The sequence below is a fragment of the Cupressus sempervirens genome, chromosome 6, assembly GCF_028749045.1.
Source record: "Cupressus sempervirens isolate cs-2001-9-10 chromosome 6, ASM2874904v1, whole genome shotgun sequence".
NCBI lineage: Eukaryota > Viridiplantae > Streptophyta > Pinopsida > Cupressales > Cupressaceae > Cupressus > Cupressus sempervirens.
This window is the reverse complement of record NC_143123.1, coordinates 76,583,675-76,606,239: the sequence shown is the minus strand read 5'-3', so window position 1 is coordinate 76,606,239 and position 22,565 is coordinate 76,583,675. Positions and strand designations below refer to the sequence as shown.

Below are 22,565 nucleotides of genomic sequence, written 5' to 3'. Positions count from 1 at the left end.
TTAATTTGCAGAGCCTAGGTTCGACTATCAGAGCTCTGATACCATTTAAAGTTTCTACAAATTCTATAGGTTCAGATCTAAGATAATACCTTTATATTTGTTGATGTTCTGATCTTCTTCTTTAAAAATGTAGAATGTAATTTTCAGAATATTAAATGTTATTTTGAAACTTGTTTGTCTCTGCAGTAATTCGTATAGGGTAGTATTGTTTTAAAGAGCAGACTTCAATGTGTTGTGTGTCCTTAAACTACAATAACACCCACCCCTGATAACAAGACCGAAGGGCATGTCCCTTAAAGAGACATGACCCTCTCTGGGTCGGCCCATACATCACTTATAGTAATCGGCGCCTATGAAGGAGATAACACAAATGCTAACTAACATAACAATTAGTTATAGTTAGTACATAACATGGTTATTGCCAAGGATCGCCGCCTATCCTATTTGCCAAGTGTAGTGTATATAATGCTTTAAAATGGTATAAGGGGAGAAAATTAAGGTGTGGTCTGCACTTCTTAGACCGGTATGAATATCATTGTTAATATTTAACATACTGTATCTCATATTCTCCATCCCTAGGTGGAGAAGTACGTCCTTTGTGAGCATATGTCTACCCAGAATGAATCTCCTGTCAACATCCATGTCACTGAATACGAATCATAGAATCGATCCGACAATCTCAGAAGTAAGCATCGGTCCAAATAATAATTGAGCCCAATTCCCACAGGCTGGTAGGAAACTGCTCTGATACCACTGTAATAACCCTGACCTGGCTATAACTTGAATAACTCTGATTTCACCAGTTTTAAACACCAATTAGATGGTGGGCATTTTGTCAAACACCCGACGGACAAATTCATCACCATTGTAGTTTTAAATCTCACCGGTAGTTTAAATTTATTGTTTTGCATTTAGAACATTTGTATACTAAATTTAAAATACTAAAATCATTATAGGAGTAACAACTTTGTAAGTAGTAATGTTCAATGATTTCCAGGGCTGAGACTTAACTGTTATTATCAAATTCAAGTATACAAATTCCATAAACTAATAACAACTTTATCTAATGGAAATCTTTGATATTGCTATCAGGATTTAACTGTGTAGTTTTTGAGTCAAACTCATTGACACATGTTTCATGAGTAGTGATTCACACATGAATCCATCTCTTATGATAATAAATGGAACACTTCGCACTCATTAGATCTAGGTGATGCTCACAGAGATGAAACACCGGGACTTCCCGGGAGGTCACCCATCCTAGTACTACTCCAGCTCGAGTGTGCTTAACTATGGAGTTTCCTGCATGGTTAGACCCACTCTACTTGCATCCTCATTTGCAAAACCTTCACCAAGTGTTGTGCCTTATGAACCATTCATTAGAAAGCCCCTTAAGCTCATCAATTGATAAGTAGGAGATATTTTCCATAGCAAGTCAAATTGTGATATTGCTATCATGAGTTAACTGTGTAGTTTTTGAGTCAAACTCATTGACTCATGTTTCATGAGTAGTGATTCACACATGAATCCATCTCTCATGATAATATCAAAGGTGATTCACAGATGAGCTAACCAAAATGCAATTATTACAAAGCATGAACATATAAGAAAAGACTAATTTATCAAGGAACTTGTATGCAGTTTGGCATTGGAAATGAGTTGCAATAGGTATTTAACCTCGTGCGAATGTCCAACAAATCTGTCACAGCCTTAAAGCAGATATACGTTGCCATCAATGGTAACACCTCTTGGTTGTTGATGATATGCAATCTAGTTAGGATGGATGCTAAGGAGCCAAACCTCCTAGATCAAAACACAAATGTATAATTTGTGAATGCCCCGCCTGGAGATCCTTGGAAACAAGGATAAATATAAGCCAAGATAAATTTTTTTTTTTACAAGTATGGATGCACACAACAATCGACATACAAGGATCACAAAGATCGCAACGGAAGACTAGCAAACATCCAATCACCAACGTATCTCCAAATGCCACTACTAATTAAAACTTAAACAAGAACAACAAAGACCAACAAGGGCTCACACACGACGACGATGCATAAGAACCACTACACATCTACTGAACACCATGCTGAAAGACAAATGCAGACTCCTAAAAAATAGGCTGTCTGAAATCCTGAAGCCTTGAAATTTTCTAGAATCTTTATCTTAGCTCGTAGAGGTCTGGAACCTATCTCAAATGAATCGTCGCATGTATTAAAATATATCTTAAAGTATAAGTTGAAATATACTTAAACGATATATTTTAAACCCCAAAGGACTGACTACGAAAGACACACAATCGAGTTCAAAATGCAATGCCAAGGGATTGAAGAACACCTAAGAGGGTACCCTAAACACTTCCCAAAAAGTTTGGGTCTTACCGAAAAGTGCCTGTTGTCCACCCGGATAGGGTTTTTACAAAACCCAAGCGATACTTTAGATCAACATTAGGCGATACTTTCTAGTATCGTGCGATAGTTCTCAAGAACGAGGGCGACACTTTCAGGAATTTGGCGACACTTCTCTTAAGGGCGTGCGATACTTTACAAGTATTGTACGACACTTACTTCAAAGGGGGTGCGATACTAGAAAGTATCGCATGACATTTCTCCAAGAGACGTGCGACATAATCAAGAAACGCATGACAAAATCCTAATGGGCGTGCGATGCAATAATGTATCGCCCCATGCTGACACATGGTCGCCTAGGAAATGCAAGAAAGACTCTTAAGGACGAACACCAAATTTATACTGAGTTTAGAACCTCCACACCGGGGAGTACCGGATCCACAAATCGAGGTGTGAACACTCAAACACACTACTGAAAGACAAAAACTACCACTAACCATCCAAACAAGCAGTGAAGGGAAAATAGGAAACATCGTAGTGTACTAAAGCAGCATCACAATAACAGAAATAACATCACAATGTACAGTACAAACAAACTAAGTACGCGGTTCCTCCCAACCATAATAGCATCATAAGACCATCATGGGCCCTAGCCATCCCCATGTGTAACATCCCAAGCTACCAATCAGATCGTCGATACCATCATATAGGGACGTCGCTACTAAAACATGATACAATAAAGCATAAGGAAATCTAACATGCTAAATGTAAAGCATAAGAAATCCCACAAAACAGATAACATCATCTATCATATGCTAATCATCATAATAAGGAAAAGCGACAATAACTAACATCATCAAAACATGATATACAAGCATCCCAATGAAAGCATAAATCACAAGAAAGCATACTCCAGAACCTGAAGTACCAAGTGAAAACATCCAGCATCGGTCGCGCTAGAACAATAGACCATCTCTGTACATCGGTCCCTAGTAGTGGTATGGGTAGCTATGCCTCCCAACCACGTGACGCCCGTAGGTCCACTCCCGCCGTGCTGATGGAGATAATGATTCAACCACAAACACATACAAAAAAAACGCCCATGGCTAACACACATGCCAGACAATATGATGACTGAAACCAAGAGATAGACAATGTATAACTACAGGTCTTGGTCAGACACTCAATGGCTACTAAGTAGGGGCTGACATCATGGAGAGTTGCTTGGCATCCAAAAGCCCAAGTTCAAACCATGCAGATTCAACTCCTTGGCGAAAGGCTCTAGCACACCACATCTTTTTATTATCTTGAGTTTTATTACCATCCAGTGTTTTATTTAGTTATCACTTAATTAAAACTTCCTTCGCCAACCCTCTGGGCACAATGATCACGAGGTTGCAAGATAGAAGCCCCCTCCATATGCTACCCTACCCTACCCATGCTCATCCAACGATGAGTGCCCGTAGGCATGCAAATTCCCAACCCAACCCCAATGATCATAACTTCCGAAAGTACCACGAAAGATCGGGACTCACAAGTCACTTGACAAGTGTACACGCACGTACTTGTGTGTGGTGCACCACCATCAAGGACTAGATGAGAAAATAATGCAGAAAGTCACTCAACCGAAAATAGAATTGGGAGGACAGATGTGACACGCATCCCAATGCAACATAAAAGTGCAATAGTGGTCTGACTAACATCCAAATGGATCGTCCAGGTCCATGACCCACATTGTGCCAAGAAAACCCAAGAAAAAGGACGGCACGCAAAACGAGGTAAAAAATCCCAAAAAATGGAAAACTTCAAAACTAAAACCTATTTGGTCTTTGGGTGCAAAACCCCTGAAAATCCAATAATATTTGTGTTTAGACACTGATGCAAAAACGACCAGCATAATGGCTCAAAATCCCAAACCCCCATCCCAAAAATAGGGAAATGTTCATACCCGACCAACTAGGCAGAACTAGCAAATAGAAATGGAGGGGAACACTAGTTCTCAACCTCCTATCAAACAACTACCAAAAATAGAAGCTGAAACGGAGCAAAAACAATAAAACGGGAAGGCCCTACCTGACAGCAAAACGGGCAGAAACCGAAAACAGCCTGATAAAATAAATAACCCACTGAATCTACCGAAAGTGACGACAAAGCAAGGTCTCCCCAAGCCGGATCCAACGAGACTGATCTCGCAAAAAACCCACGCTCATAGCTCCCAAAACGAACATAAATTCAATCCTTTAGAAGGAGGATTTCAGAAAAGCTCTCAAATTTCTATTTTCAAAAAGTGAAGTGAATAATAAAATCCCTTTATCAATACTTATTCACTTTTTGAGTGAATAATCGATTAGGGAAAATAGCCCGTTAGAGTAGCTAGACTCCGAATCAACCTAAACGAAAACAGGTTATTCCTCATAATGGGACTTCACCTAAGGAAAAGTTGCCAGAAATTAAATTCAAGAAGATTTAAAGTCTGAAAACCCAAAACCACATAAATCAATAAACAACTTTCGCGACAATGCGAACCTCTAAATGCATAGACACGCTCACTGGTCTAATCACATAATGCAGATGAGTTCGGATTTACTAATCACCAAAAAGTTTAATTTAAACAATGAAATAAAGATATGTTGACCATACAGGGATGACATTGGTAAAATATGAATAGTTGAATCACTAACTACATGTGCCACTGCTAGGGATATAATTCCTGCACACTAAAAACACACGATCAAGTGCAATTGCATATAATATCATAGCCAAAGCAAAATGCATTAAATACCTAATTAATCCATTTACATCACCCACATTCACATAAAGCATAAAGAGACAAGAATGATGTCATCACCATGGCATAAAATCCACCACATAACAAAATTGGAAAGTATGTCCAACTACCAGATAATCAGATATCCTCATAGATATACTGTCGTCTCAATATGGCATCAACATGCAAATATGATAAACTGAACAGCATAGCAGTAAAGCATCTATGGTACTAAATCAAAGTATAACATTTGACCCTTAGGTCATCTCAAGTACACATAATAAGAGTATCAAGTATCTCTCGGATCAAAATAGACAAGGTACAGATTGCAAACACGAGAGGCATTACAATTTGTAACGCTGCTTCAATAAATGGAATCCCAATACACAATGATGCCTCCTGGTGGAAATGTCGATGAGAATAGTTCAGGAGCAAATGGATGCCTAGGCTGAATATTATTTCCTTATGTAAATTGCAGCAACAACAATGATAATTCCTCTACAACTCCCTCACTTTAAGATTAAAAGTGCAGACCAGATAATTAATTGAATGGTATACAACAACACATTCAATCCTTAGATGAATCTCAGACCATTACTTAGTAGATAGAGCACAATTCACTTGCAAACAATGGCCAATTCAAAGTGCCAACAGTATGAGGAAAAATTAAAATTCCTCTAGGCTCATGACAAAACCCTTGAAGCTTCAATTTTAACAAAACCGATGCAATAATGGAATAGTTTGATCCCCTTCATGAGTGCTTTTTATAACACTTTAAAGCTTAAGGCTTCACCATTACACAAAATGCCACTTGGCTTCCTAGTTACACTTTTCACTAACAAAGCTTCATCTCCACACCATCAAATTAGAATAAAGACTTATGAGTTATTTATTAAGTTAATAAATAATTAGTAATATGCAACCTATTAATGGAGCCCAATCAAACATTGGTGAAAAACCAGAACACAAGGTGCCACAACTACACTGGTTAAAATAGAAACTCTGCATATCCCACTTACTATAAATAGCAAGTCACTCCATTGAGATCCTCAAATCACAGTGTCAATTCACAAGGGTTGCTGAATTGACATCGCCAAGCTACTAAAACTTGCTCTAATTTGGGGACATTGCAATATGTTAAATTGCTTACATAGCCAAAGGTTACCAATTATCAAGGTGCTCAATATCTCTTGCACCTTCACAAGTTGTCTCAAAACAATTTGTGTGGTGAATTTGTTCTTAGCATCCTATTACGGCGTTAAAAAGTTTAAAACAAAAATAGCGTAACTCCAAGGTAAAAGCATTATCTACTTTTAAAAAGAAAATATCATGTCAAATCTTAAATATAGTTCTATGTCTTGAATATTCTTCAAAGCATAGGAATAGCAAGAGAATGATATTTTAGGACAACAAAAACTTCCAGCCTCGAGCAATAAGTAGAAATAGAGTTTTGTGTGAGAAGATTGAGAGATAGGAATGTAGTTTTTTGTTTTTGTGTGCGCATTGTTAATGATTTAAATGTTGATTTTAGGGTTGGTTTAGGTTAGATTAACCTTTTTCTCATTGTCAAGTTCTTTTAGGCTGGTTTGGGTAATTTATCCTTCTGCCAAACTTTGGTGAACCTAGGCTGTATGTAGACCAAAATTTGTTGCCTGGTTTGAACCTAGTTTAGGTATCCCCTGGGTGCACCCAGAAATGCAGATATATCTATTAAATTTACAATAATAGATAGTTTCTATTATCTTTGTTTAGTATCTAATGGTTATCTATTGTAATCTTCTATAAATATTAGAATGTTTCTTTTCTTTACTATTGTTTGTTAAGGAATCATCGTTCAGTCTCTTGTATAAATTGATCTCTTGATCATTGTTAATATCAAACAAATATTTTCCAATTACTTCGTAATATGGTATCAAAGCAAATACTCTAAATTTTTTCGAAAATAATTATAATTTCTTGGTTGAAATTATCTACCTTTTATTTTCAAAATTATTTTCATGCATATTTGCTTCCAAAACCTTTGATTCAACTAGGGTTTTTTGCGAAAAAAATTGTGCCATTTTGTCTGTAACTCCTGTGATTTATTCTGGTCTGCAAACTCGTGCCCGTCTATTTGCAACTAGTGTGACTAAAGCCTTTGAAAATTGAGGGTTATTCTCTATTGTTCACGTGGAGGTCTGTTGGGTGCCATTTCTCTGCAACTCACGCCTAGATTTTTATGCCATACGTGTCCAAATCTCTTTGAAAATTGCGCATCTGTTTTGTGGATTTTTTTTCAAAATAGTGGTGGTTTTTTGCCTATTTGGAGGCATATAGCTTTTTTACAACCTCTGCTATTTATTTGCGCCCAAATTTTGCAATTTTCTTTGCAAATCCACCATTTTTCTAAGCTTTTTTGAAGTTTTTTTGCAGCCAAGGCCGTTTTTGTTTGAAACCCTAATTTTTCAGTACCAAATCCGAAATATTTTTACATATCTTTGGTGGGTTTTATAAGAGCTCATTCGGGTTGTCTAATTTTTTTGGGTGCCTCGATTTTTGTGCCTCATTTTTCAAGCTAGTAGATCCAAAATCCGACAACATATTCCTTCTGGGTTTTTCAAGCTCTCTTCTACACCTCTTCAATTTTTTTGGGTCTTCCGTTTTTCACCTCGAAGGATGTGTCTTCACAGATTTTCATGTTTTTTCACTGAAAATTGTGCTATGGCATCTCTGACTAATATTTTGCTTGAGGGAAATCAAAAGTTTAATGGTTGCAATTATAGCACATGGAAACAACAGATGCTAACTGTCTTCGAATATCACAACAACGATAAGGTGGTTTTGGGTACTGCAACTTGACCTACTCAAGCTGGTCTTGATCTAAGCAATTTGGTTCGCAACCCACAACGAACAGTGCAGAGCACGCTGACCAAACAAAATCTGCCTTCTACATCTTCTGACAGCTTCGTGCTTTGGATAGATTAACAATTAACGGAGGGTATTACAATAATTGATAATTTCTACTATCTCTGTTTAGTATCTAATGGTTATCTATTGTAATCCCCTGTAAATATTAGAATGTTTCTCATATTTAGTTTTCTATTCCTAGAATAGATTGTTTCTATTCTTTACCATTGTTTCTTAAGGAAACATCGTTCAATCTCTTGTATAAATTGATCTCTTGATCATTGTTAATATCAAGCAAATATTTTCCAATTATTTTGTAATAATATCAACATTAAGATGACCTTTAACTTGAGACCAATTTTTTGCTATAGATTTGTAACATTTATCATTTATGAAAAAAGATGTGACGAATGGTCTCTCTAGATAGAGAAGAGCTTCTCCACATGTTCCTTTCCAATTTCCAATTTTGTGGTCTCCTTCCCTCAACTCCTTGTATTTCCCCCAAACTGAACAAAAATCATTTGATGCCATAAATTTTTAGTAGAGCATTTTTGTTCTTGAAAAATCCATTTCACATTTTATTTATTTTTATATGATGATTTATTAGAAGTAATTTTCTGAGAAAAATGTATTTGTGGTGACTCCGTAGGTCCCAAGCCAAGACTTGGGCAAACCTAGGCAGTTCCTATGTCAGTACCCAAATCTTTTACAATGATCTTCAACTTGAGTTCAAATTACTGCTATAAGTTTCTTCTGCTGTTTTTTAGAAAGATGCATCAAACAGTTTCTCCATATATGGAGGACCTTCTAAATATTTTCTTTTCCGATTATGAATCATATGGATCTCTCCCTACACAGCTCCTCGGTTTTCCCCTCAAAATGAACAAAAAATGAATTGATATATTCTGAATTTTAAATAGAGGTCTTGCTGTCTGTAAAACAGTTTTGCATTGTCACTTTTTTTATGTAATGCTTTATAAGCAGTACTCTGCTAAGAAAAATGCATTTTCCTAACATGGACATACTAAAAGTGCACACATTTCATCTTGAATTCCTTTTTTTTTCTGGATTCAAATTTGCAGGGGTTGACCATATTTGGGAATAACGTGTTTTGTCATTGCTACTAGTGATTTTGTAATGTAGATGGTTTCTACATGAAATTAATTTGCTATATTGTTTGATTGCCTTTGTTGTTGGTCTTTTATATATTTTGTTGGATCATACTTAATATTTTGAATGATTTCTAGTTTAATTTGATATATTTTGTTCTTTAAGTAATATATAGATGCTACTTGGATAAGCTAATTTCTAGCTATGCATCTCAAGTTCTCTAAGATATTAAAAATAATAACAAATTATAGGCAATTTACAGGCATGGGAATTGAATTAACCATTTACCTCTTCTATGCCAGTTGACATCAAAAACTGAGTCAAATATGAATTCTAAGGATGGAGTAATTCCACAGCTCTTTGAAACAGTTTCAGGCTGGACTCATCAATTTCAAGATTTTGTTGGTAAGTAGTTCCCTCATTTTCATCATACTTTTATAGTCTAAATCATTTAAAGGCTTAAAGTCTTTTGAGACAGGGTTTGGCTTTAATAGTGCTCCCTTGTAGCATGTAATTTGCATTTGATTATCACTACACAAATGTGTTGACCTGCATTTTATGTGTATGCCCCAATAGTTCACATGTTACATTGGTGGAGTTTTTAGAAAATGCCCATGTTTGATGTTACCTCAATAATGAGTATATTGTTTGGGATTGAATTTGAAACCCACGTGGAATAAGAAAATTTGCATTCATGACATATTTCTGCTAGAGTGCTAAAGTCTTTTCAAAGCTCCGTGTTACACAAACTCAAGTACACATATTATGTTCTAATCAACTGTTTCTTATAGGAAAAACAGTACAGTTATACTAAGATTGAGGCCGATTAAGGCCAAGATGTTTAAGGCGGCAACTTCTTGATTAGACTCTTTTTAGGTGGTATTGTTGGTTGCCAAAAGGCTCTCTTCCAAGTTCCAAAAATGATTGATTAATGACCTGGTGATGTGAGTTTTATTCCACTACAATATGCAAAATCAAATACCCAATGTTTTGAGATGAAATGTCAACTTCTCAATTCTCTCTTGATATAAGGTCATTGCTCATGCTAAGCTTGCAACATAAGATCATGAAATGACTCCAAGATTCCTTAAATTGTGGACACTCGCTCAGTGAATAATGTGATTTTCTGGGATCACAAAGGTACTTATGCTATTCATTCAATGAATATTAACTGCTTGCACTCCTAAACATTTAGGTTCACAATGCACAATAAAAATGTACATTGATTTTCCAACTTGCACTTCAACTAGAATCCTACTTCTAAGTACGAATGCAAGGAATCATGGATGGACTTAGACTCTACTAGATGCAACTTGATCAGCAACTACACCTATGTAGTGCAATATTCTAAGGATTTACTCAAATGGTTTTCAAATCAATATCTACCCTCTCCAATTTCATTGATGGATGCAAAATAAAGATTGGATATTAATTGAAGTTAAGTGCATTCAATCATCGACTTACCATACATGTAACTTTTATCATCAGCAAGAGGCTAGTGGCCCGGATCAATCAAGTAAACATCCACAATCACTTTCATTCAACTAAACTTTTCAACTTGAAAGAAAATCTACTCCAAGTGAAAGATTGAGGAAACCATGCAACACTTCAAGGCAATATCAAGCAATTCACCATGAAGAACCAACAATGCATTATCCATTACTTTGATAGCATCCTAGCAACAATTTGATCAAGTCTCTCCCTTAGCTAATCTATTCTACACTAATAACTCTGATATTGTAGTCTCCTAAGCTCATGAATTACAAATGAGAAGTCCTTGGCCTTTTGTAGTAGTTCCATTACAATGAAGGGCAAAGATTGTTGAAGATCAAGGGCTGAGATCTCTTCCCACAAACCATAATTAGGGTTGCCAAATTGCAAACAATTACTTGAGACCATCAATTCATGGGCCAATTAGGAAATTGCAATGATTTTAATAGCGAATGATGAAATATGACACTTGGCATGTTATCATTGAATGTGTTTGTATTTGGAATTTTCTGATTGGAGGAGACAACCAATTGCCACCTCATCATCCTTATCGTCTAGATCTATTAAGGACATGTGCATTGAACCTTGGCTTAGAAAGTAACTTTCAACATTTGAGATCCTCTGCATCCTTTGTGAATTCCTCATGGCTCTGACTTGCGTTGGCATTGTAAACCTTTTAATCCTTATCATTGAACTTGAACTTGTGCTTAGAAATTGTAGATTTGGATGAACTTGATTGCATTTGTTAATTTGATCTCATCTTGAGCTTCTTCATGTAGCTGGAATCCACCTTGATCCTGATTTGGACTTGCAAGTTGATCCCTTCCTTCTCACTCTTATTGCCTTGAAGTTATTGATCACCACCTTGCTATTATCCTCCTTTCAATTCACCCTGCAAAAATCAATGGGGAAGAGACATTAAGCATGTGAAAAGTTGATGAGTAAATTAATGCAAGGAAAGAAAACCCAGAATTTTCATGAAGAAAAGTCTGTTTCAGATTCTGTTTCCCTTAATGGCCCTTATGCAACTTTCTAATTCCATTGTTAAACTTTTCTAATTTGAGATCAAACTCCCTTTCCAAAATAAATCTCCTAGATCTTAATCTCATTGCAGTTCAGAAATGATTATGCTAAATTCTGACCTTTGGATGGATCCTGGCCAAAAGGACATTCCCAGATTTAGCTTTGCATCCCCTCTCAACCTCTAAGGGCAGGTCCCCATGTGGCTGCTAAGCTTATTTTGGCTAGCAGCCGCTGCTCAACTTTTTTTAGCAACATTATGTGGAGCTGCTGGCTCCATGGTTACTGATGTTTGCTGCTTATTTTATGGCAGACATTTATAATAGAATGTTTAAATAAAAATCTTAATAAGAAATTTTGTACATAAATTTCTTGAGAAAAAATAGGAGACAATAAAATCTAAGAAAAAATCTTATGTAGCCATGTGTCTTTTTTCTTAATAAGCAGTGGCTAATTTCAAAGCTTATTTTTAAATTTTAAGCAGTGGCTGCTCCAAAAAAATAGGGATGGATTCTAAATTATCCCTTTCCGGTCATAAAAAATTGGCATGGAGACACTGCAACTTCTTAAGTTTAAGCACAGATTGCACTTAAGCAGCCGCATGGGGTAACTCATGGAAAGAATCACAGGAGATGATCAATTTGCTGCCCCAAAAATGTAACTTGCTGCCTTCAAATTTGGAAGAAGTTTGTTGCCTTGTTTGTGGGTCCAAATCACTGCCCCAGTCTGGAAAAATCACTGCTTTATAAGGAATATTTGCTACTGTAGTTGCAGAAATGAATTAGGCATGGAGAGTGATGTTAAACTGATTTGGAAAGCTCACCATTGTGTAGGAAGCCTAGGGGTCCAATACCTCAAATTTGCCCCCTTTGATGTCCCTTAGCATGTTTATCACTTCTTTCATACTTCATCAACCTATTCTTGTCCAATTTGATCCAATTTTGGCAATTGTAATGGGGTAAAATTATGGAAGTTTGAGTAATAAAGTGTTGGAAATCCTCTTATTTGCAGATTTTTACATATCCTAATATTGTGCTAGAAAGTTAAAAAATCATATGCACAGTGATAGCTGAATTGCTCACCAGTTGTTTGATGAAATGTCAAACCACTGATTAGTGTGGAAATTGATGATTGTCTGAGCCATAACTGATAGGGGTTATTACACTCGTATACTTCTGAAAATGAAATTCTTCCTCAATGCCAAGTCCACCCTCAAGAGAAAAATCAAACAATGCATATCCTTATGCTTTGTGATACCATGTATCCTACACTTCCCTAATGGTGTGAGTGGTGACAGTACAAGTGGGTGTAACTTCTTGTTCAAACCAAACCAAACCAATGTGGAAGAGCATCAACCCACCTATACACTAAGGAACGTTGATTTGTTTTTAAAAATTTTCACCTTTAAGAGAGATCTTCTATCTCAAACATAACTTTGAAAGCCCATTCTTGTTGATATGTCCACAAATCAACTATGTTTACCCTCTTAGTGCCAATTTTTCTATTAAAAGTGAGTATTTTTCCACTACAACATGCAAAATAAAAAATCTAGTGTTTTGAGATGAAACATCAACTACTCAATCCTCTCTTGATATAAGGTCATCTCTCATGCTAAGCTTGTACGTAAGATCATGATATGACTTAAAAGTTGCTTCAGTTGAGGACACTTAGTGAAATAATATGATTTGCTGGTATTAGAAAGGGATTCACGCTATTCATTTAATTGATATCAACTGTTTGCACTCCTAAAGATTTAGCATGATACTATGCAATGAAAATGTACATTGATTTTGCAACTTCCACTTCAACTTCATCTTCAACTGAACTCCTATTTCTAGTTCTAACTATGAATGTAAGGAATCATGGATGGACTTGTTTTCTACTAGATGCAACTTGGTCAATGACTGCACCCACTTGGTGCAAGATTCCAAGGATTTACTCAAAAGCTTTTCAAATCAATATTTACCCTCTTCAATCCCATCATGGATGCAAAATAAAGATTGGATATCAATTGAAGTTGAGCGCATTCAATCACCGACTTACCACTCAAGACACTCTTACCATTAGCAAGAGGCTATTGGCTTGGATATGTCAAGTCATTTCATTCAACTAAACTATTTCAACATGAAAGAAAATCTACTCCAAGTGAAAGATTGAGAAAACCATGCAACACTTCAAAGCAATATCAAGCAATTCACCACGAAGAACCAACAATGAATTATCCAATACTTTGATAGCATCCTAGTAACAATTTGATCATGTCTCTCCCTTAGCTAATGTATTCTACACTAATAGCTCTCTCCTACTCTAATCGCCAAAGCTCATGAATTAGAAATGAGAAAGAGAAAGCCTTTGCCTTTTAAAGTAGTTCTATTACAACGAAGGGCCAAGATTGATTAAAGATCAAAGGCCAAGATTTCTTCCCACAAACCCTATTTAGGGTTGCCAAATTTACAACCAATTACATGAGACCACCAACTCATGGGCCAATAAGAAAATTACAATGATTTTGATAGCCAACGGGGAAATAGGACACTTGGCATGTCATGATTGAATGTGTTTGAATTTGGAGTTTTCTGATTGGACGAGGCGATCAATTGCCACCTTATCATCCTTATCTTGTAGATCTACTAAGGACATGTGCTTTGTATCTTGGCTTAGAAAGCAACTTTCAACAATTAAAATCCTTTCCACCCTTCGGGAATTTTTCATGGCCTTAACTTGCATTGGTATTGCAAACGTTCCAATCGTCATCATCAAACTTGAACTTGTGCCTTGAATTGTAGATTTAGATGAACTTGAATGCATTTGTGAAATTAATCCTGTCTTGAGCTTCTTCTTCATGTAGGTGGAATCCACCTTGATTTTGATTTGGACTTGCAAGTTGATCCCTTCCTTCTCACACTTATTGCCTTGAAGTTATTGATCACCATCTTGCTATTATCCTCCTTTCAGTTCACCCTGCAAAGATCAATGGGGAAGAGGCTTTTAGTTTGTGAAAAGTTGATGAGTAAATAAATACAATGAAAGGAAACTCATAATTTTCATGAAGAAAAGTCTATTTCAGATTCTAGTTTTCTTTTAATGGCCCTTAAGAAACTTTCTAATTCCATTGCTAAAGCTTCCTAATTTGAGATCAAACTCCTTGATTTTAATCTCATTGCAATTCTGAAATGAGTGCTAATTTCTAAACTTTGGATGGATCTTGGGCTGAAAGGACATGCCTAGATTTAGCTTTGTATTCCCCCTTGTTTACCATACAAGGTAAAAAGATATTTATCGCATGAAGTACAATAAGATATAACACAGAATAGATACTTTATTCATATACGCAATATGCACTCCAATGCTTACAATATGATTATGATGATTACAATGATGTTCCAAAGTCCCTTCCAGATGGTGTACATATACTTTCTCGAAGGGGTGACTCAATTGTCACGCACAAGTGCGGATACTATTCTATTTGTCAGCTACAATATATAATTTACCAACAACATCATCCCCCCCAAAAAGTAAAGTTGTCTCTGGACGACAAAATAAAGACAGCCAAAATCAAATTTCACTAAGACAATTAATTACATCCATGTTTATTTACTAAGAAGAGGATGCGTCCCTTGTGTAGTGGCCGTCCGTGCCCTCAGTTCATTTAGCTCTGCTCATAGCTTGTACACTTGCTCCTTCCAAACTTTCAATTCTGCCTCAGCCTCCATCTGAAGCTCCAAAGTTGACTGCATCATCTCAACAATCTCTCCAGCTCTCTCTTTTTCTCTTGCTAACTGTTCCTTCTCTGCTGCCACCTTCTGTAGTTGACTCTATCTGGCTAACAAGGCTGCCCTCTCGGATTCCTAGGCTACCCTCTCCGCAGCTAGATTGGTAGTTGACTCCTCTCGAGCCCTCTTTGCTGCTCCCTGGAATGCCTGGCTCTTGTGAAGAGTGCAATATGCATCCCTGTATATCTCGACTATCTCCTAAGTCAAAACCTTTATTCGGCTCTCCATACCAGGATCTCTCGTAGTGGCCCAATCTTGTCGCATCTCTGCAGTCTCCACACTCGACCATCCTCGTTTCTCAAAACAAATTGTAAAGGCAGCCGGGCATCCTAATTTCATGAAGGATACCACTCTCTCCAGCTCCTTTACTACTGATTCCAAAGCCTATATCTTTGCAGAGACCACTATCTGGCGAGCTCGAGTCGCTAGAGCCGCTATATCAGCGAAGAATGCCTCTCTCATCACTGTTTTTGGCGCTATTGGAAGCTGTTGCTGCACACCCATAGCCCTCTCTACTGCTTCCGCCATCTGCTCAACAATGCTATGCGGTAGTCCATCATTCTATGCCAAATCCTCCACTTGTGCTTGTAAAGGGTCTTCCTTCAGAACTACTTCTCACGTAGGTGTATGCAGGTATGTCACTCGAGGCGCTGGGGTACGATGGAACCTCGTACTCAGGTACGTGCTCAATTTCTGGGTTCTGCTCTCTCTGTCTAGCTCAGGCGATGCTAACAATGTCGTATCTACCTTAACTAGTACCTCTGAAGCCACTACATCCAAATGAACACCCAACGCCCTCAAACCCTCACCTGTCGGTATCTCCATTACTCCTCCCTCAGTGTCCATCTCTGCATTAGGTACAAGTACCTCAGCCCCAGCCTCTGGTAAACCCTCACGAGCAGGCTCCATCGTTACCTCTGGAACGACTGTCTCTGTTGGTGGCGGATGTGCCTCTACTAATGCTTCAGGAATAGCTCGTGTCTCTACGGTGGGTTGAATCGCAACTGAAGCCAGAGTCATCACTACTAGTTGCCTAAACTGACCAAACCCTGGAATGCTATGTATACCTACGAGAGCCATGTGTGCTGTTGTTGAAAGTGCAGGCCGTGGGAATCTCAACGGTGTAGTTGTAATTACCTCTACCTCCTCCCCATCGGTCCCTTTTTCCTCAAAAGAAGTCTCCTTCCGACCACTGTTAGTATTTCCACTGTCTGGTCTCGATCGTTTTTGTCCAACTATGGTCTTGGTGCCAAGTGTATCAAGATGTCTCCACTGCATGATTAGGGGTTCCCCTGACATGAGTGGTCCTGGTTTGGCCTCAAAAAGATAATAATAATCGACGCAGAAGGGGCAGTAATAATAATAGCAATGGAGGCCGAAGTTGGATACAGTACGATTCAAGTGGATGACTGATGATACAATGCCGTGTGTGCAACCTCTGGGGGCACTTCGCCAGAGATTGTACCATGAAGGAGACGCCGTAGCTATTATGCAGATGGTGTGGTCCGAGACACCACGAGCATTCGAAATGGCCGAAGTAGGGGGTGAACTTGTTAAGCATCAAAACATGTGATGAGGAAACACTAGCCATTACGCTTGAGCAAGCAAAGAAGGAAAAGTACCTTGATGCAGAGGAAGAAAAGAAGAGGTTGCAGCAAGCATGCACGGAGTTGGAAAAACAAATGGAAACAGAGAAATTACAAAGAAAAAACTCTGCCGGCACCTTGAAGAGAAACCTGGTAGAACAAAACATGATAAGGCAGGTAATGCAAATGGAAATTCCTATAAAATTAAATAACCTTACAATGCCTTAGGTACAGATGACGATTCTAAACATGACACCACTCTTGAAAGCAATGGAGGAAACTAGAAAGGATGGCAGTGGAACGACTGCAGCAGACCCAATGCTACTAGCACTCACGAGGAGAAGACATCCAACAGTTGTAGAGATGGGTATCGTGGGAACAGTACTCATGAACACAATCATTGATGAAGGGTCAGGAGTAAACGTATTGCTAAAGGATATATGGAAAAAGTTGGGACAACCTACATTGTGGCTACCAACATTTCAATTACTCACTACGGATCAGCACAGAATCAAGCCGTTGGGGACCCTGATGGCGCAACTAGTAACCATTGGAATGCAACCATTTCTGTTAGATTTCGTGGTCATTCCGCTAAAAAGAAAGAGCTATGACGCTATCCTTGGACGGGGTTGGTTGGTGCAAGAAAAAGTGAAACATGAGTGGAAACAAAATACTCTATCCATGGAACGCGGAGGCCGAAGATTTATAATTGACCTGCACACAGATGATAGCTGAGGAGGGTAGTGTATGGTGAAGGGGACACCATTTGTTTGGTCTGAAGAAGATGACCGTATGGCTTAGTGGTTCACTAAGTGTACGACCTACATAACAAACACCATACAGATAGGAAGCGAAGCAAACCTGTATGTCTAGAGATTTTGTACGGACAACTAGGAAACATAAAACATAAGTATATGTACCTTACATGCATACGGATTCGGGGAGTGTCAAAAGATCACCATACGACCAATTTAGTAGATTGTACGACCTTGGAAGGAGTTGTTAGAAAGCTATATAAAATCTACCGTATAGCCAATTGAGGTGACCGTACGGCCTAAGGGAAGTACAACCGCTAGAGAGCAGAAAAAAAGCGCCGTATGGTAATGAGGAAGCATACAAAAAGCAGACATCATTGTACGATCATTGATAGAAGGGGATAGGAAGTGTTGTACAACCAAGCTTGAGGAGGCAACACACGTCCGTAGGGGGTGACAAAACTCAGGTGGAAGTGCACTATACGGAGTGCCGTACGACCCTCTAGCAAATAGGAAACAATATCAAGAAGAGTGCAGAGTGGATACTTTACGGAGACAAGGTGACATAGGAGAAAAGTGATAGGAGGTCAAAAAAAAAATGACGACAAATCAAAACAGTTCACAATGAATAATGTATGGTCTGAAGGGGTGACTCAACCGTCACAAGCCCGTTCGGATACTATTCTACCCATCGGCTACTATATAGAATTTACTGACAATGCTCCTCAAACTCCAACTCATGGAAAGAATCACAGGAGATGATCAAATCGCTGCCCCAAAAAATTTTACTCTCTGTCTTCAAATTTGGAAGAAGTTTGTTGCCTTGTTTTTGAATCCAAATTGCTGCCAAAGTCTGGAAAAATTGCAGCCTTATAAGGACTATTTGCTACTGTAGTCACAGAACTGAATTAGGCATAGGTGATGTTAAAATGATTTGGAAAGGCCCCATTATGTAGGCAGCCTAGGTGTCCAAAGGGCACATTTCCTTAGAGGGACAAATTGGCTTTTTAGGTGATAGAAATAAAATGTTTTGGGCCCCCTTTCGGTGGCTGAGCTGGCCTTTTGACTTTGATTTCAGACTGGCCCATTCTTGGGTGGATTAGAGGAATTTTGGTGAAATCTCAGACTTTGAGGATTTCCAGCACAGTCTTGTTATGTTCTTTTTTATTAAAAAAAAACTTTGTTTTTGACACTGTGACTTGCTGTCTTTGCTTCATTTGACTTGTCTATACCTCTGTCAAGGAAAAAATTTGCTCCTTTAAGAGGGCAGAATTTTCATGATTATAGGATTGAAGTTGTGGCCTGGACTTTGAGGATTGCCACTAAGAATATTTTATTGAAATACACATCTCTCAGCCTCATTTTTCACTATTTCTTATTACAAAACATAGTCTCTATGTTTCTTATGACAGATTTGGGTTGAAAGTAGAATGGTGGAAATTTACAATTCAGGGGATTTAATATGGTTGAAATCCCCCAACCTTATCAGAGGCCCTTACTTACCTCAAATTTGCCCTCTTTGATGCCCCTTAGCATGTTTATCACTTCATCATACTTCATCAACCTCTACTTGTTAAATTTGATCCAATTTTGGCAATTGTAGTGGGGTTGAAATTTAGAAGTTAGCAAATTAATGTGGCAGGATTCCTCCGATTTGAGGATTTCCACCAATAAGGATTTTACGTCATTAACTACCTCAGCCCACAAGCTTACCATTTAACATTATTTTGACAGCCCCTTCTCTTCCTTTTTTTTTTCTAAAGCTATTGATCCATGTCGTAGACTTGTTTTGGGTGCTCATTGAAGGTGGTAGAGATTTGCCTTGAAGAGGAAATTTGTTTTGGTTGTGAACCTAGATTTAAATTCTCTTGTTGAGGCACTACCCCACTTACTACTTGAGAAAAATTCTTATGTTGTTCACTCTTCTTCTCCATTGTGTAATGAAGGTGGGAAACATCTTTCCACCAGGAGGATGGCTTATCTCGTTTCTATTTAGCACATTGGGCTGCCATATGTTAAGTTTGAAAACATCTTCTACACTTGAAGGTATCCCTTCAAAATCCAAAGGTTGCACCCAAAACCCTTTTGATGTTTTATGTAATGTTACGAGGGCGATCTCTATCAAGAGGTGATCTCTATCCGAAGGTGTTCTCTGTCCGGAGGTGATCTCTATATGGAGGTGATCTCTGTCCAGAGGTAATTTTTGTCTGGAGGTGTCTTCTGTTCGGAGGTGTTTTTTGTCCGAAGGTGGTTTATGTCTGGAGGTGTCTTCTGTCTGGAAGTGATTCTGTCCGGAGTTGTTTTCTATCCGGAGGTGATTTATGTTTGGAGGTGATCACTGTGTGGAGCTAATTTATGTTTGCAGGTGTCATGCAACGTGTGGTGTGCAGTATGCGTGTGGTGAGGGACATATGCCATGCGGTTTGTTGTTGCTAGGCGTGCTGTGTGGTGTTTATGTGGTGTGTTGTTGCTAGGCATGTGGTGTGTTGTTGCCATGCTTATGATGTGCGATGTACAGTGATGGACATGCATCATGCAATGTGCGGTGTGTTGTCGTCAGGCGTGCGGTGTGCGGCATGCGATGAGGGTGGAGTATAGAGGGAGGTAGTATGACGGATGGACCAAGGTGTTGGAAAAAGAATACAAACTTAACCCATCAAATAAATACAAGTATGAATAGATATTGAGTACAGATAACCTCCAATTAATACTCGCATACAAAGATGGTGCTCCAATTTGCCAGATCCGAGCAAAGTATTATAGGTGACAGGATAGGTTGAGGGTTGAATCCCATCGAAACCGGAATAGCCAAGTAGGGAAGATCTTCCACTACCATAACGGCGAACAAATCTAGAACTTCAACAAGAGTTTGCAAATACAAAGAAATAATCCGAATCACCTACTAACAACTTCCTACATGCCACACATAAATACACCTTCGGAGAAAAATCCCTAGGGTTTACAAAGAATGCCGACACGACAAACACCTACGGATAATTAATAAATTTTGGACCCCTTTTTAAATTAAATCAATTGATTGAATAAGTCCTTGTGATAATATTTAATTTATAGGACCTTTTAATTAATTAACATAATTAAAATATTCTATTTAAAATTAGGGACATTACATTTTATGCATAATTTCTGAGGGAAGCCCATCTGCCAATTTCATCTCCACTAAGATCCGATCATAGGTTGAATACAAGAGGCTCAGTGATTTTTCATCTAACAATAAAAAACTACGTTAAGGATTTCCAGTAACTTCTTAACATGAGTCAAACCAGAAATGTAATGGCAGTTTTGGGTGTCTTACTTGGAGTGGAACTCTATCAAAAGTTTCCTTTGCTGGGAAAAAGGCCAGATGTTGGGGTTTCAGCAGTAGGGGGTGCTTATTCTCCAAAATTTTTGTTCCTATCCCAAACATTTTCAAAAGCTAGTTTGAATGAACCCTTTGAGCCCAGATAAATCCAAACATAACCGTTCAAAATTGACTCCCAGTTCTCTAGACTCCATTTGTGCAGCTGCATAGATTTGGACACAATCCCTAGAACCTTACAATCAAACCAAGATGAGAAAAGACAGCCATGTTGCAATCCACTTCCATTTCAACCTCATCTACCAAATCCACTGTGATGGCCACTCCTACTAGTGGCTTATTAGTACCCAACAAGCCCATAGCTGCAAGTTGTTGTTCTATTATTCTAGAGCTAGAAGGCCCTTTGGGTTGTACCCTTTTCCCCTAAATAATCCACTAGTACCAAACTCATTTGTTTCCCCTAAATAATCCATTAGCACCAAACCCATTTGTAAAATCTACCTTTGCTCGCTTCTCACCCACTCGTTTTGCAGTCCTGCTCTTTTTGCATGACAACCTTATTCCTCATTGATGGACCATCAACCCTAGATGAAGATGATTGCCTAAGCCCTCCATCAGAAATCCCCATAAAGTGTCTCTTACACTAGACGTGGTCATTTGAGGTTGTTTAGGGACCATTGCATCATTGGAAGCAAACCTTCATCTCTGCCACCACCAAACACCCGTCCGTCCTCCTTGGTCATAGTTGTTTTTCCTTCCTCACTCGCCAAACATTTCCTCCCCTCAGAAAACTCCTTTCCCTTCTCTGTTTTCGATTGCTCTTGCAATGGACTGCCCATCTCTTTCCCCTCTCTCCGATCATTCAAAGTGTCTTCTCCCTGCTGCCAACAGGAAAGTTTACTTTTGTGGAAATTGCAACCCTCATCCGTGCCCCTATCTTCCCCAAAGCACTACCACCAATACCTATCAGGCTCCTCTGAACAGTCCCTGCACTTGATAATGTTTCCATAGAAACCCTAGATGCCCAACCTGTACGCAGCATCTCCATTTTAAAGTTATCTAGGACTATTAAGTCATTGTTTGGTTAGTTCAATGTAACTAGTATTAAATAATACAAGCACAAGAATTTTCCCCATTTTTTTAATCCTTTAGATTTCATGAAGCACAAAAGTAGAGGATTGAAAAGAGGGCAATCCCATTTAGCATTATAGTTATTTTATTTAATATTTTACTATTCAAGTAAAATTTAAATAAAAAAGTAAAACAGCTATAAGACTTATGATATTGCTTTGTTTATTTTAGATCCAAATTGCAGGAGGCTACATGGTGTACAAAAGTTCAATCTCTTTTAACATTAATTTTTATTATGATGAGTAATGGGCCAAAGCCAAGATTTATTATTATTTATTAAGCTTGAGTAGCCAAAACCTCCTAGATGAGAGGCTCACAACTTACCATTGTGTTGTAGGTTGTTGCCTCTTATTTAGCATTATGTTGTTTTAATTTAACA

General features: G+C 38.1%; 1 protein-coding gene across 6 annotated transcripts in view; it reads left to right on the top strand.

Moving 5' to 3' along the window:
- Positions 1-22,565, top strand: part of LOC149551241 (alpha/beta-Hydrolases superfamily protein) — a 147,405-nt gene that overhangs the window by 32,973 nt on the left and 91,867 nt on the right. For all 6 annotated transcript variants that reach the window (XR_016352711.1, XM_089786802.1, XM_089786799.1 and 3 more), the window contains one exon: positions 9,417-9,519. Coding sequence is in view for 5 of the 6 variants with exons in the window: in XM_089786802.1 (XP_089642928.1) it covers positions 9,417-9,519 (103 nt within the window). In the remaining variant the exon portion in view is untranslated. The remainder of the gene's footprint in view (positions 1-9,416; positions 9,520-22,565) is intronic.